Consider the following 16,477-nt stretch of genomic DNA (forward strand, 5'->3'; position numbering starts at 1 on the left):
GTCACAGAAACACGACAAGAGTCACAGAAACACGACACAGAAACACGACAAGAGTCGCAGCAACACAAGAGTCACAGAAACACGACACAGAGTCGCAGAAACACGACAAGAGTCACAGAAACACGACAAGAGTCACAGAAACACGACAAGAGTCACAGAAACACGACAAGAGTCACAGAAACACGACACAGAGTCACAAAAACACGACAAGGGTCACAGAAACACGACAAGAGTCACAGAAACACGACAAGAGTCACAGAAACACGACACAGAGTCACAGAAACACGACAAGAGTCACAGAAACACGACACAGAGTCACAGAAACACGACACAGAGTCACAGAAACACGGCAAGAGTCACAGAAACACGACAAGAGTCACAGAAACACGGCAAGAGTCACAGAAACACGACAAGAGTCACAGAAACACGACAACAGTCACAGAAACACAACAAGAGTCACAGAAACACGACAAGAGTCACAGAAACACGACAAGACTCACAGAAACACGACAAGAGTCACAGAAACACGACAAGAGTCACAGAAACACGATGCAGAGTCACAGAAGCACGACAAGAGTCACAGAAACACGACACAGAGTCACAGAAACACGACACAGAGTCACAGAAACACGACAAGAGTCACAGCAACACGACAGAGTCACAGAAACACGACACAGAGTCACAGAAACACGACAGGAGTCACAGCAACACGACAAGAGTCACAGAAACACGACAAGAGTCAAAGAAACACGACACAGAGTCACAGAAACACAACAAGAGTCGCAGAAACACGACAAGAGTCACAGATACACGACAAGAGTCGCAGAAACACGACAAGAGTCATATAAACACGACACAGAGTCACAGAAACACGACAAGAGTCGCAGAAACACGACAAGAGTCACAGAAACACGACACAGGGTCACAGAAACACGACAAGAGTCACAGAAACACGACACAGAGTCACAGAAACACGACAAGAGTCACAGAAACACGACAAGAGTGGCAGAAACACGACAAGAGTCACAGAAACACGACAAGAGTCACAGAAACACGACAACAGTCACAGAAACACAACAAGAGTCACAGAAACACGACAAGAGTCACAGAAACACGACACAGAGTCACAGAAACACGACAAGAGTCACAGAAACACGACAAGAGTCACAGAAACACGACAAGAGTCACAGAAACACGATAAGAGTCACAGAAACACGACAAGAGTCACAGAAACACGACGTAGAGTCACAGAAACACGTCAAGAGTCACAGAAACACGACACAGAGTCACAGAAACACGACAAGAGTCACAGAAACACGACAAGAGTCACAGAAACACGACGTAGAGTCACAGAAACACGACAAGAGTCAAAGAAACACGACACAGAGTCACAGAAACACGACAAGAGTCAAAGAAACACGACACAGAGTCACAGAAACACGACAAGAGTCGCAGAAACACGACAAGAGTCACAGAAACACGACAAGAGTCACAGAAACACGACAAGAGTCACAGAAACACGACAAGAGTCACAGAAACACGACAAGAGTCACAGAAACACGACAAGAGTCACAGAAACACGATGCAGAGTCACAGAAACACGACAAGAGTCACAGAAACACGACAAGAGTCACAGAAACACGACAAGAGTCACAGAAACACGACAAGAGTCACAGAAACACGACAAGAGTCACAGAAACACGACAAGAGTCACAGAAACACGACGTAGAGTCACAGAAACACGACAAGAGTCACAGAAACACGACACAGAGTCACAGAAACACGACAAGAGTCACAGAAACACGACAAGAGTCACAGAAACACGACAAGAGTCACAGAAACACGACAAGAGTCACAGAAACACGACAAGAGTCACAGAAACACGACAAGAGTCACAGAAACACGACAAGCGTCACAGAAACACGACAAGAGTCACAGAAACACGACAAGAGTGACAGAAACACGACAAGAGTCACAGAAACACGACAAGAGTCACAGAAACACGACACAGAGTCACAGAAACACGACAAGAGTCACAGAAACACGACAAGAGTCACAGAAACACGATGCAGAGTCACAGAAACACGACAAGAGTCACAGAAACACGACAAGAGTCACAGAAACACGACAAGAGTCACAGAAACACGACAAGAGTCACAGAAACACGACAAGAGTCACAGAAACACGACAAGAGTCACAGAAACACGACACAGAAACACGACAACAGTCACAGAAACACGACAAGAGTCACAGAAACACGATGCAGAGTCACAGAAACACGACAAGAGTCACAGAAACACGACAAGAGTCACAGAAACACGACAAGAGTCACAGAAACACGACAAGAGTCACAGAAACACGACAAGAGACACAGAAACACGACAAGAGTGACAGAAACACGACAAGAGTCACAGAAACACGACAAGAGTCACAGAAACACGACACAGAAACACGACAAGAGTCACAGAAACACGAAGTAGAGTCACAGAAACACGACAAGAGTCACAGAAACACGACAAGAGTCACAGAAACACGACAAGAGTCACAGAAACACGACAAGAGTCACAGAAACACGACAAGAGTCACAGAGACACGACAAGAGTCACAGAAACACGACAAGAGTCACAGAAACACGACACAGAAACACGACAAGAGTCGCAGCAACACAAGAGTCACAGAAACACGACACAGAGTCGCAGAAACACGACAAGAGTCATAGAAACACGACAAGAGTCACAGAAACACGACAAGAGTCACAGAAACACGACAAGAGTCACAGAAACACGACAAGAGTCACAGAAACACGACAAGAGTCACAGAAACACGACACAGAGTCACAAAAACACGACAAGGGTCACAGAAACACGACAAGAGTCACAGAAACACGACACAGAGTCACAGAAACACGACAAGAGTCACAGAAACACGACACAGAGTCACAGAAACACGACACAGAGTCACAGAAACACGGCAAGAGTCACAGAAACACGACAAGAGTCACAGAAACACGGCAAGAGTCACAGAAACACGACAAGAGTCACAGAAACACGACGCAGAGAATTCTACTGAGCCTGGGTTTGAACTCCGGTTTTTGTCCACCTAGAATTAAACCGGATCCTTAAGTGCGAGCGAGTTAATGGCATGCGCCCGGTTACAGATGACTACACAACAACACCCATCCCATTAAACGAGATGTTTCACTTAATTTGTGTCGACAGTCCAGTTTTTCCGATATTAGGAAGCCACTGTAGCGATGGACATTTAATCTTCCAGATTGAAAATTAATTTCTTGAGAACTGCTTTTCGTGTTTAGTTTGTTGTCCTTACTCATTGTTTTTTTCGGTAAAGTGACGTATGTAGAAATACCATAAAATTATATTAGAATAAATCAATCACGACGTTTCGACCGCAACACAAGCGATCTTCATCAGGTGTAAAAAACAAATAGCGAGGGAGCACATAGGGTGACATCAACGCAACACATAGAGAGCGTTAAACTGCACGGAGGTAAATACAACACGAAGATGAGAGACGAGAATTCAGCAAACCCTTAGGCTTCTTCTCTCTGTGTCGCGTTGATGTCACCCTATATGCTCCCTCGCTGTTTGTTTTTTGTATCTGATGAAGATCGCTTGTGTTGCGGTCGAAACGTCGTGATAGATTTATTCTAATATAATTTTATTGTATTTCTACATACGTGACTTTACCGAAAAAAACAATGAGTAATTTACGCAGTCACGAAAGCTTTAATTATTTGTTGTCCTTCTCCCCCCGCACCTCTGATTAGCACGCTTGACTACGTAGGATACAAAATAAGTTAAACGTATATACATAACCGCTCCTGTAGTCTCAGCAAGATCAAGGTCAGAAGTGAGAGACACAGACCCGTTACGCATGCATGCGATGACCATTATTTACTTCCCACAAAAGTGATACTCGCTTTATTGACACCACTGGGATGATGGGGTAATTTAATTTCCAGCCAGTACTTCAACAAGCGATTGTGAGTATTCTTAGTTCTTTCGGTAAAGTCACGTTGAAGGGAAACAATAAAATAAAATAATATATAATAATATATAATATTATTTTGAAGGGTATAAATCTGAATTACTGCAGTCACGAAAGCTTTAAATCAAAATTCGATTGTGAGTAGTCGAGCACACGGCCTCCGACGAGCACGGTTGGCTACGTACGGTGAAAAAGAAGTTCAACATACATATGGCCTAACAGTTTGGCAGAAAATGTTCATGGTTCTTTTTTGTCTGGTTCCCCAGCCCCATTAAGAGGATGTTTGATGTCTGCGTGAGACGGTTCTTCTTTGAAGGGTATAAATCTGGACAATTCAGCTGAAAAAATATATAAAAAAGGAATGAGTTCAGAATTTTTCAGACATTCTTTTAAACGTGTTTTTAGCATTTTTCTAGAATTTGGGTATTGGTTTCCGATTTGGCGCCACAGTGGCAAGCTGTTATCTCCTTCGCCTCGTATACAGAAGGTCGCGGGTTTAATCCCTACCCTGTCACCTGCTGTGTATATTTGAAGTTTACATGTTCTCTACAGCTCCTCCGGCTTTTCCCTCCACATTTGGAAGCAACGTGCGTTTAGCGTATTTGGCATGACAAGCCACTTCACTGGGCTATCCTTCGTGGCCAAGATGCTTCTGAAAAAGAGCTATATAGCTCAGTAAGCCTTACCAGTTAAAATAAAAATAGTAAAAAATTGTTTAGTTTAAATAACAGAAATAGTTTAGGTTATAGTCTTTTATTTAGTAAATTAGTCAAATTAATTAAAAACTATATACCTAAAGTCTTGCAAACGAAGCCAAAATATCTGAATTCCAACTATTTTGTCTCCATCGCAGCAGACGGGCAACGTGACGGGGAAGATTTGTCTGGAAGTGTCGGCTAACGGGCTCTGGGGGGGGGGGGGGTGTCCATGGTTGTGGGCTACCCGGTGCAGCACAACTACCCCTCCAGTAATGGCACTACGACAGGGTCTACAGCGGGAACCTGAGTAAACAAAGCATCACAAGTGATAGAGGCAGATCTCCAGTCGTGGTGACGGCAGCACGTTCACTGGGGGATGGGTGGCCGTTGCTCGGCACTCCACCATGACACGAGCCCCTAGAGCAGTCGTTCTTCTTCTTAACCTGGAGGTGCGAGATGCCCTTGCTGGGGGTGTGAGACATGGCACGTGGCACGTGAGCACAACTTACTTTGTTTCATCAAACCCTGTCTATCCATTAACATTGTAACAGTGTTGAACGATTCAGAATCGAAGGGGTTAAAGGTTAAGAACCACTGCCCTAGACAATGCACCTCGAGTCGCATCATCCGCAATCACTTCTCGCCGCTTGCCCGTGGCGCGGGACTCACCTCCTGTGAGATGACGAAGCCGATGACGACATCGCCGCCCTGGGGAGGAAGGTCCCAGGAGACGGTGGCGAAGTGCGCGGAGACGCGAGACACCTCCACGTGCACGGGGGTGGGGGTGGTGCCTGGCGAGCAGAGAACACGCGGGGTGAGGTGTGGGAGGGTGGCGAGGGGTGAGGTGTGGGAGGGTGAGAAGGGTGAGGTGTGGGAGGGTGAGGAGTGGTGAGGTGTTGTTCTGCCTCCCTTCTATACTCTACAAAGATAAAGATCCCCCGTATAACCCGAACAGACTGTTGGGGCAAGTGCTATTAGCGAGCACCTATGAAGGCCGGCACGGCACACGAGGGGGTGTGTGGCCAGCACCACGCCCGGCCGCCTTTGTCTCCCCAGTGGCGATGTTTACACACTGCACCAGGTACTCATTTGAGGCTGAGTTGACTTAGGGGAGGCCGAGGACCGGTTCAGATAATCGTCACCGGTGTTGACCGTGAGCGGGAATCGAACTCGTGTCTCCGGGTTCGTAGCGCAGCGTAGCACTAACCGCTACACTACCAATAAAACATGATTTAACAGACACGGTGTCCTCAAATGAACGTGAGCACAAAACACATTTAGCGCTGTTGGTCCTGAAGCTGGGCTGCAGTTAGTCGCATCCTGCACCTCCCATTAGCACGGTTGGTCACGTCCAGTGTGAAATAAGTTCGATCGCCAGGACACATCCACTCATCAGTGGCCAGCAGAGCAGACCCCTTTGGGAGCTGCTTTCTTTCCGTGTCAGACACCTCGTTAGCAGCGGCCTCATTAGCAGCGGCTGGAGGTCTCGGGGTGCACCCGGAGGGACAGTTGCCTCTCGGAGGAGAAGCTTGACTGTCGAGTGCAGATCTGAGCAGGCGGCCGTGATTATTTCTGTCCACGAATTTTTCGGATCTAGATCATCGAGCGTGAGCAGTAGGAGAGCGTGAGCTGCTGCGGCAGCGTGGGCTACCAGGGACAGTGTGGGTATGATATGGCTCATGCCGCACATTTATGCTTGTAGATGACTATTTCCAGTAATGCGCCACCACGTAGCAACGTTCAATTGGACGTCAACAAGTTGAGTGGCTTCTTCGTCCTTACTATTGCACAGTAATCGACTACGGAGTACACAAGGGCCATCTCTGATGTCTGTAACACTGACAGTGAAGTTCTCGAGTTTGTGCTCGCCAGTTCCTGGACCAAGCTGACCCCTGTCTTAGCGGCTACATTTTTCAGGTGGTCGTGGAATATTAACCCTTGGTCCAGCTCCTCTCCTAGATAGGTCGGAAAGGGGAGCGTTATGCGGCGGTGCAGCAAAAGGAGACTTTCAGGTTGCGCTTGACGTTTCTGTTGTCAAGACGAAATGCAGTGACTTGATTTGTGGGGGTTTGAGTTGAGCCTCCAATTCCAGAAATATCCCTCCATGGTGTTGATGTGAGACCCTCGCCCAGTGAGACTTGTCACGAGAAAACGGCGATGACTTCAAAGCGGCTAGTAAAGGTTTTGGGTGAATATTTTTAGAGCCCTGCAGCAGAACTGACTTGAAAACTGAAAGGCGCATTGCCTCGTGTGCAGCCTTTGTTCTTTCCAAGAATTGCATGATGGGCTAAGTTTTCAGGCTGTGCAACACACAAGTGAATGCCCCACTTTTTTTTTTCCAACTACCCAAGCACTTTTCAAGGACGGCGCCCCACCATTTCACTTCGTGCAGCGTTCGAACCCGGCTCTTATAACCAGTGAAAGCCAACTTGTTAAACCAGCGATACCGTGTTGGAGCCGAGAGTAACCGGGACCCAGGGTTAAAACCCTCCGGGGTTACCTGAAGTCCACTGGGACCAAGTTACAACTTGAGGGGAGTGACCGTGGCACCATTGGGAGAGGGGGGGGGGTGGTCTGTTCTTAGCGTAGGCAAGTCCTGCGAATGTGCCACTTCTTCCTAGCCCGTGTCTAGGATCTCAGCGAGTTTTCAATTTCACTTCCTCGACCCTGGCTGGTCACTGCCCATTTGTAGGAACAACCCCTCTGACTTTACAGTCTGTTCTCCTAGCACGCGTAATTTTCATAACGTTATGAATGTATTCGGGAACACATTTTTATTACGCGGGTGTGAATTAGATATAACGTGATTGATTTAATTACATCGTGCGAGTAGGAATAAGCGGTTGTACGTCTGCCTTGGCGTAGCATCACACACAAGGCGGGATACTTCTGGATGCTTCTAGATGCTACCCATACGCCGCAGTCTTTGTTCAGCCTGCATGCGCATCTCACGTGCTATCGCGGACTGTGCTTTACCCAAAATTATTTATTATAACTATATTTTACCAAAACGCGGTGTTCTTCAGGAATGCAACTACTGGGTAATTCGAGGACAGATTATGCCCATTTCACTTATGGTTCTGCTGTAATTGTTTAATGACACTCAGAATCCAATGCTACTTCATGGTGTTTCTTGTGCAAACTCGGCGTCGCGGTGGTGAGATGTTAAGTGCCTCGCCTAGTATACACGAAGTTGTGAGGTTCGATCCTGACCTTGATGCCTGTGTATTTAGAGTTTGCGTGTCTCTCTCCCCTTTGTCGTGGTCGATTTTTCTCCGGGTCCTCTGGTTATTCCCCCCACCTTTAGAATCGACTTGTGTTTAGAGTATTTGGTTGCTATAAATTCCCACGTGATAAGCCACTTCGTTGAGCTATCATTTGTGGCCCGGTCGCTTCTGAAAAATAACTAGTGGGCCTTACCTGGTTAAATAAAAAATAGTTTCCACTCGAATACTACGTGCCTTGTTTCCCGCTGTGAACCATTTCTCACGAACCTAATTATTTTAATGAATCTGGTTGCCCCACAAAAATATATGAAGTCTAAATAGATGTTGATTTGTTTACACTTAAATCATAGATGCGGTGGCATTTCCTGGATTGAAGCGGGAAATTAAACGTAAACAATGACAAGTAGTGGCTCTACTCCGTCACGTGTGAAGGTGACTGTTTCGCTGTCAGAGACCATCATTTCCATCTTGGAGAAACTTTGAGTTCGGGCCTTTCGGAGGCCTTTTAGGGACGATAGCCCTAACCCCGGAGTCGGTGATCTGCGGCTCCAGAGCCGCATGCGGTGGCTCTTTAAGGACTCTTGAAATTCGCAAAAATTGTCTCTTCGTGTTGTTTTGGTTGCTGATCCCCTGACTATGGAAGTGCAGTTCACCATGAGAGTCCAGTTTACCATGCGAGTCCAGTTTACCATGGTCGTCCAGTTCACTATATGGAAGCCCAGTTCACCATGGGATTTACCATGAGATTCCAGTTCACCATGGAAGTTCAGTGTACCATGGGCGTCTAGTTCAGCATGGAAGTCCGGCTCAGCATGGGCAGGGGTTGGCAACCTGCGGCTTCGTAGCAGCATGCGGCTCTTTCAGGACTATTCCGTGGTGTTATTTATTATAAAGTGCCCACCGCCTCGTATTCACCACATGCATTGCGTCTTGAAATATTGGGTCTTTTACTGAATTCGAACAAAAAAAAATGACCCTTCTTATTATTTTGGTTTCCGACACCCTGCCTGAACCAACCCTCAACAACGACCCCAACTACAACCCTCGGGCCCCACATCAGGAACTCAAAGAAATCCACACAAACCCAAAGTTCACACGCAAAACCTACAGTCCACCGGAACCGACAGTGCACGAGGACCTAATAACTCCCATGAGGGAGACCCGCACCTCCGACTAGCACGATTGGCTAGGTACGGTGCGAAAGAAGTTCAACATGCACATAGCTGTTGAAGAGAGCTGTTATGAGGAGAACCGCTGTGTTGGTTTGCTATGAGGAGGAGCAGGAGGATGATGAGTGGGAGTGATTGAATGCCGTGGAGGCTGGCAGACGAACGCGTGCTAAATATCAATCGTGGCGGATTGCTGAGAGTGAGCTGGCGAGACTTTAATCACATTAAGGAGCGGCGATAACCACCAGCAATCACTTACACAGCAGTGACACGACGAGACTGGGAGACATGCGCTTATATCATCATCATCATCAGCGGTGATCAATCTGCTGCCTGTAAAGGCCTCTCGCGATCCTGCGATGTTTACAATCCATGCGGAGGCATTCTGTTGTCTCGGGCTGCCACTCCGCTATTATTTTTGGCCACCTTCCATCACGCCTGTTAAGCCGGTGACGTATCCTGTCCACTTTTATCATCTTGTGGAGAGGCAAAGATCCCCCGTATAGCCTGCGACAGACTGTTGGGGCAAGTGCTGTTAGCGAGCAGCACCTATGAAGGCCGGCACGGCACACGAGGGGTATGGGTGGACAGCACCACGCCCGACCGCCTTTGTCTCCCCAGTGGCGATGTTTACTACACACCGTACCTGGTATTTATTTTGAGGCTGAGTCGACTTAGGGGAAGCCCAGGACCGGCTCAGATATTCGTCACTGGTGTTGGTGACCGTGAGCGGGAATCGAACTCTGGTGGCCGGGTTCGTAGCGCAGCGCGCTGACCGCTACACGACCAAAAAAACATGATTTAACGCACACGGTGTGCACATAGAGTACTCACAAACGCACACGTCGTGTAAAGTGCAAACTTTAACATACACAGATGAGTCCAGCATGTATAGTCTCGTTGGCAAGAGTGACCTGGCAACATCACTGGAGGTCTACAGGCAAGCCCGATGAGTCGGATGCCTTCTCGGGCCATGCGGAGACGAAGACAGGACAGATGTGCGGTCAATCCATTGTTGTATTGTACGTCTATGCTCCCATGTACCGGCCCCACGCTTATCACCAACTGGCACTGACCAGCATGGTGAGGTATGGTAAGTAGTGGCAGGCCCTCATCCAGCAGTGGGTTGACAAAAGGGCCCGTAAAAGTGCGCAAACATTGCATACACACACATTACACACATTACATACACACATTACACACACACATTACACACATTACATACACACATTACATACATACACATTACATACACACACATTACACACACACACATTACACACACACATTACACACATTACATACACACATTACATACACACACATTACACACACACACATTACATACACACACATTACACACACACATTACATACACACATTATACACACACACATTACATACACACACATTACACACACATTACACACACACACATTATATACACACATTATATACACACATTACATACACACACATTACATACACACACATTACACACACACACACACACATTACACACACAGATTACATACACACATTACACACACACACACACATTACATACACACATTACATACACACACATTACACACACATTACAGAAACACATTACATACACACATTACATACACACATTACATACACACACATTACACACAAACACATTACACACACATTACACATACACACATTACACACACTCCCATTACATACACACATTACATACACACACATTACACACATTACACACACACATTACACACACACACATTACACACACACATTACACACACACATTACACACACATTACATACACACACATTACATACACACACATTACACACACACATTACATACACACACATTACATACACACACATTACACACACACACACACACATTACACACACACACACATTACACACACACACATTACATACACACATTACACACATTACACACACACACACATTACACACACACATTACATACACACATTATATACACACACATTACGCACACACACATTACATACACACATGACATACACACATTACACACACATTACACACACACATTACATACACACACATTACACACGCACACACACATTACACATATAAACACATTACATATACACACACATTACGTACACACACACACATTACATACACACATTACATACACACATTACACACACACACATTACATACACACATTACACACACACACATTACACACACATTACATACACACATTACACACACACACTACACACGCACACACATTACATACACACATTACACACACATTACAGACACACATTACATACACATTACACACACACACACATTACATACACACACATTACATACACACACACATTACATACACACACATTACATACACACACATTACATACACACACATTACATACACAGTGCACGCACACAAACATGGCACACAAATTGAATACACACACATTACATACACACACATTACACACACACACATTACATACACACACATTACATACACACACATTACACACACACACATTACACACACACATTACACACACATATTACATACCCACATTGCATACACACACATTACACACACACATTACACACACACACATTACATACACATATTACAGACACACGTTACAAACACACATTACACACACACTTTACACACACACATTACATACACACATTACATACACACATTACATACACACATCACACACACATTACACACACACACATTACACACACACACATTACATACACACACATTACAGACACACATTACATACAAACACATTACATACACACACTTTACATACACACACATTACATACACACACATTACACAAACACACATTACACACACACATTACACACACACATACATTACATACACACACATTACATACACACACATTACATACACACACATTACACACATTACATACACACATTACACACACACACATTAAATACACACACACATTACATACACACACATTACACACACATTACATACCCACATTGCATACACACATATTACACACACATTTCATACACACATTACATACACACACACACATTACATACACAGTGCGCGCACACAAACATGTCACACACATTAGATACACACACATTACATACACACATTACACACACACACACATTACACATACACACATTACATACACATATTACACACAAACATTACATACACACATTACACACACACATTACACACACACATTACATACACACATTACATACACACATCACACACACACACATTACACACACACACACATTACACACACACACATTACATACACACACATTACAGACACACACTACATACACACACATTACACGCATTACATACACAAATTACATACACACACATTACATACACACACACATTACACAAACACACATTACATACACACACATTACACACACACACATACATTACATACATACACACACACATTACATACACACACATTACACACACACATTACATACACACATTACACACATTACATACATACATTACACACACACACATTACATACACACACATTACATACACACACATTACACACATTACATACCCACATTGCATACACACATATTACACACACATTACACACACATACAGTACATACACACACATTACACACACACACATTACACACACACACATTACACATACACACACATTACATACACACACACATTACATACACACACATCACACACACACACATTACACACACACATTACATACACACATTACACACACACACATTACATACACACACATTACATACACACACATTACATACACACATTACACACACACATTACATGCACACATTACACACACACACATTACATAAACACATTACATACACACATCACACACAGACATTACACACACAATCATTACATACACACATTACATACACACATTACAGACACACATTACATACACACACATTACACACATTACATACACACACATTACATACACACACATTACACACACACACACATTACATACACACACATTACACACACACAACAACAACAACCGCCATTCGCCACTAAGTGGCGGTGACGTCACCACGACGCTTGTGCCAGGCTATGTGCACCCTGCGGCCACGTGCAGTGTCGAACGCCCACTGGCAGGAGGTCACGGGGCAGACCCAGGTGCCACGGGTCGACTGACTGAGATGACTGGCTGATGCACCACCTGTGCCCCCTACTGTGCCAACCTGCTGTGCTTTAGCCACCCGGCGCTCCGCTCGTTGTTGTGAGCGTCGCTCCTCCGCCCTCCGTTGTTGTTGGAGGGCGACTACCTCCAACTGCCCAGTAGCATCCTTCACGAGCCTCCTCCAGAGAGGCCGATCTTGACACCACTGGTACCAGTCATCGGCAAGTCCATTCAGCTCCACGTCCTCCTGTACCACATCACTCCATCTCTTCTCTAGCCCGTGCCGCGCCCGCTTTGCCCCCTCAATCCGGCCGAACAAAAGCTGTTTCGGCATGCGGTGGCTGGGCATGCGGGCTACATGACCCAGCCATCGCAGCCTTGCCCGACGGAGGAGCTCACCGATGGGACCTTGCCCAGATCTTTCAAGGATTTGTGAGCTCCTCACACAATCCAGTCTGGTTAAACCCAGGATGGATCGTAGGCAGGCCAGCCTAAATGTTTCTAACCGGCGAAGATGTTCCATTAGGGGGGTCCACGTTTCGCAAGCGTAGAGAAGGGAGGGAATGACCGTGGCTGAGAAGACCTGAAGCTTAGTGCGGAGCGACAGACCAGGTAGCTTCCACACAGCGTTACGCAACCGATGAAAAGATATTGCCGCTCGACTGATTCGGAGTGAGACCTCTGCTGTTAAACTGGAGCCAGTCATAAGCACACTGCCCAGGTATGGGAAACTCTCCACTCTCTCCACAACTGCCCCATCACCGATCGGGAGTTGTGGGGGTGGAGTGTCCGATGGTACAAAATACCCAGGCAGGTGCTTAGTTTTGGTGGGGCTGATGGTAAGGCCCCACCTCTTAATGGCACGCTCCAGTCTCAGCAGCAGCGTCTCCAACTCCTCCTCTGACTGAGCAGCTATTACTAAATCATCAGTATACATAACGTGGTTGAGCAATAGGGAGCCATCCCTTGACCGCACCCGGGCATCGATCAGCCTCCCATTATATCTGTACCATATGGAGATTCCCCCGGTACAGCTATTGAAGGCTTCACGAACTATGTGGTCAAAATAGATGTTAAATAATGTGGGAGCCAGAGGACATCCCTGTCGCACCCCAAAGTGTACAGGGAATGGCTCTGACTCCCGGCCACGTAGTTTTACCCGGGCCCGCTCACCATCATGAAGGTCCTTAATGATCGTGAGCAGAGGGTCAGGTACTCCAAAAGCACGAAGAACGACCCAGAGCCCAGGTCTACTGATGGTATCATAGGCCTTGACCAGGTCAATAAAGCAGAGATGTAGGTCTTGTTGGAATTCCCTACACCTCTGCTGTAGCAGACGGACAGAAAATATGGCATCTGTGCAGGACGGCCCTATCCTGAAACCGCATTGGGGCTCCGCAAGCCTCTCCTCAGCGTGCCTGGCAAGGCGATGCTCAATAATCCTTGCCAGGACCTTTCTCGGCACACTGAGGAGTGAGATGCCCCTGTAGTTGTTACAGTCTGTGCGGTCCCCCTTCTTAAAAAGGGGGACCACCAGGGCATCCTTCCAATCCTGCGGAACCCGTCCAGTGGTCCAGACTGTTGTTATGATGTCATATAGGGCAGTCTGTGCACAAACGCCACCCTCCCTCAGCATTTCGCTTGGGAGATCATCTCTGCCCGCTGCCTTTCCTGATCTCAGACTCCGGATCGCCTTCAGTACTTCCTCAACAGATGGCACCTCAGCCAGCCACTCACAGGGGGTGACTTCTTCCAATATTTGAGGCACCGCAGCCTCAGCAGGGTCATCCTCACTTTGTGCCACGATGTTTTCCGGGCAGAGGGATTTTCCCTCCCCCAGGACCTCACAGAAATGCTCAGCAAATCTGCAAACCTGTTCCTGGGGGTCGGAGATTGGATCACCGATTTTTCCCCTAATGATGGTAATAGGTGTGGCGCTGCAGGTTACTTTTTTGATGGAGTTAAATAGAGATTTGTGATCACGGGCCACTGAGGCAGACTCCATCTCCTCAGCAACCCGCGACCACCACCCATCCTTGCAGCGCCTCACGGCTCTCCGAACCTCCGAGCGAAGGCTGCGGTAAGCCTCCCCATTCTCTGGCGTGGGATTCTGTAGCCGATGGCAGTGGGCCTGTCGCTTTTTCTCAACCATCCTGAACACCTCCTCTGTCAGCCAGGGTCTCTGGGGAGGTCTGGACCGCGTACCCAAAGCAGCCATTGCAGCTGCATGAGTCACAGTCCTAAACCTCGCCCATTTTCCCTCGACATCAGGAGGAATCGGGGACGATGCCAATCCCAGACACAAGCGATGATGAAATTCTCGCTTGCAACTTTCATCAGATAACTGAGACCAGGCCACTTTAGGTCGGAATGGGGTCCTGGGTGTACACCCACCACCGGAGTGGAAGAATGGCAGGCGCATCTTACAGATGACTAGTCGATGGTCAGAGGGCAGATCAGCTCCACGGTAGGTCCTGGTGTCAAGGACATGGGCTCGCATCCGCTGGTCCGTCACTATGTAGTCCAGCAGATGTTCTTGCTTGGACCCGGCATGCATTCATGATGTTGTGTGGATGCGCCGATGCCGGAAAAGCGTGTTGGTAATTACAAGCCCATGGGCTGCACAAAAATCTAGCAGCCTCCTACCGTTGTTATTGAGCTGATCTGGCCCATGCCCTCCAATCACTCCAGACCAGGTGCCAGTATCATGACCAACTCGGGCATTGAAGTCACCCAACATGATGACTCTATCCCGAGGGGCCACTTTAGCCAGCACCTGTGACAGGAGGTCATAGAAGGCATCTGACTCATCGGCTTTGCCTGCATCCCTCCACGGATGTTCATCTTCGGTGGGGGCATAAGTAATCACGACCACCATTCCTCGCCTCCGGTTGATGGGAAGGCGAGCCCAAAGTAGCCTGGGGCTTACAGCTTCCCACACCTCACCGCCACGCTCCCACGCCCCCTTCATTCTGTTGTTCAAAAGAAGAGCCACACCCTGTTGTTTGGCAGTCTGCTGCCCCGAGTAGAGGACTGTCCACCCCTCATGGTGGCAGGAGCCAGAGCCGGTCCACCAGACCTCCTGAATGCCGCATAGATCCAGGCGGTACCGGTCCAGCTCCC

At 47.0% G+C, this 16,477-nt stretch overlaps 1 protein-coding gene across 1 annotated transcript in view; it reads right to left on the minus strand.

The window, feature by feature from the left end:
* LOC142931111 (fibronectin type III domain-containing protein 4-like) overlaps window positions 1-16,477 on the minus strand; it is a 61,331-nt gene that overhangs the window by 29,934 nt on the left and 14,920 nt on the right. Inside the window, exon 2 of the mRNA XM_076074573.1 lies at window positions 5,376-5,497. Coding sequence (XP_075930688.1) covers window positions 5,376-5,497 — 122 coding nt within the window. The remainder of the gene's footprint in view (window positions 1-5,375; window positions 5,498-16,477) is intronic.

Source organism: Petromyzon marinus, chromosome 49, assembly GCF_048934315.1.
Source record: "Petromyzon marinus isolate PM22_M1 ecotype Great Lakes invasive population chromosome 49, UKy_Petmar_22M1.pri1.0, whole genome shotgun sequence".
NCBI lineage: Eukaryota > Metazoa > Chordata > Hyperoartia > Petromyzontiformes > Petromyzontidae > Petromyzon > Petromyzon marinus.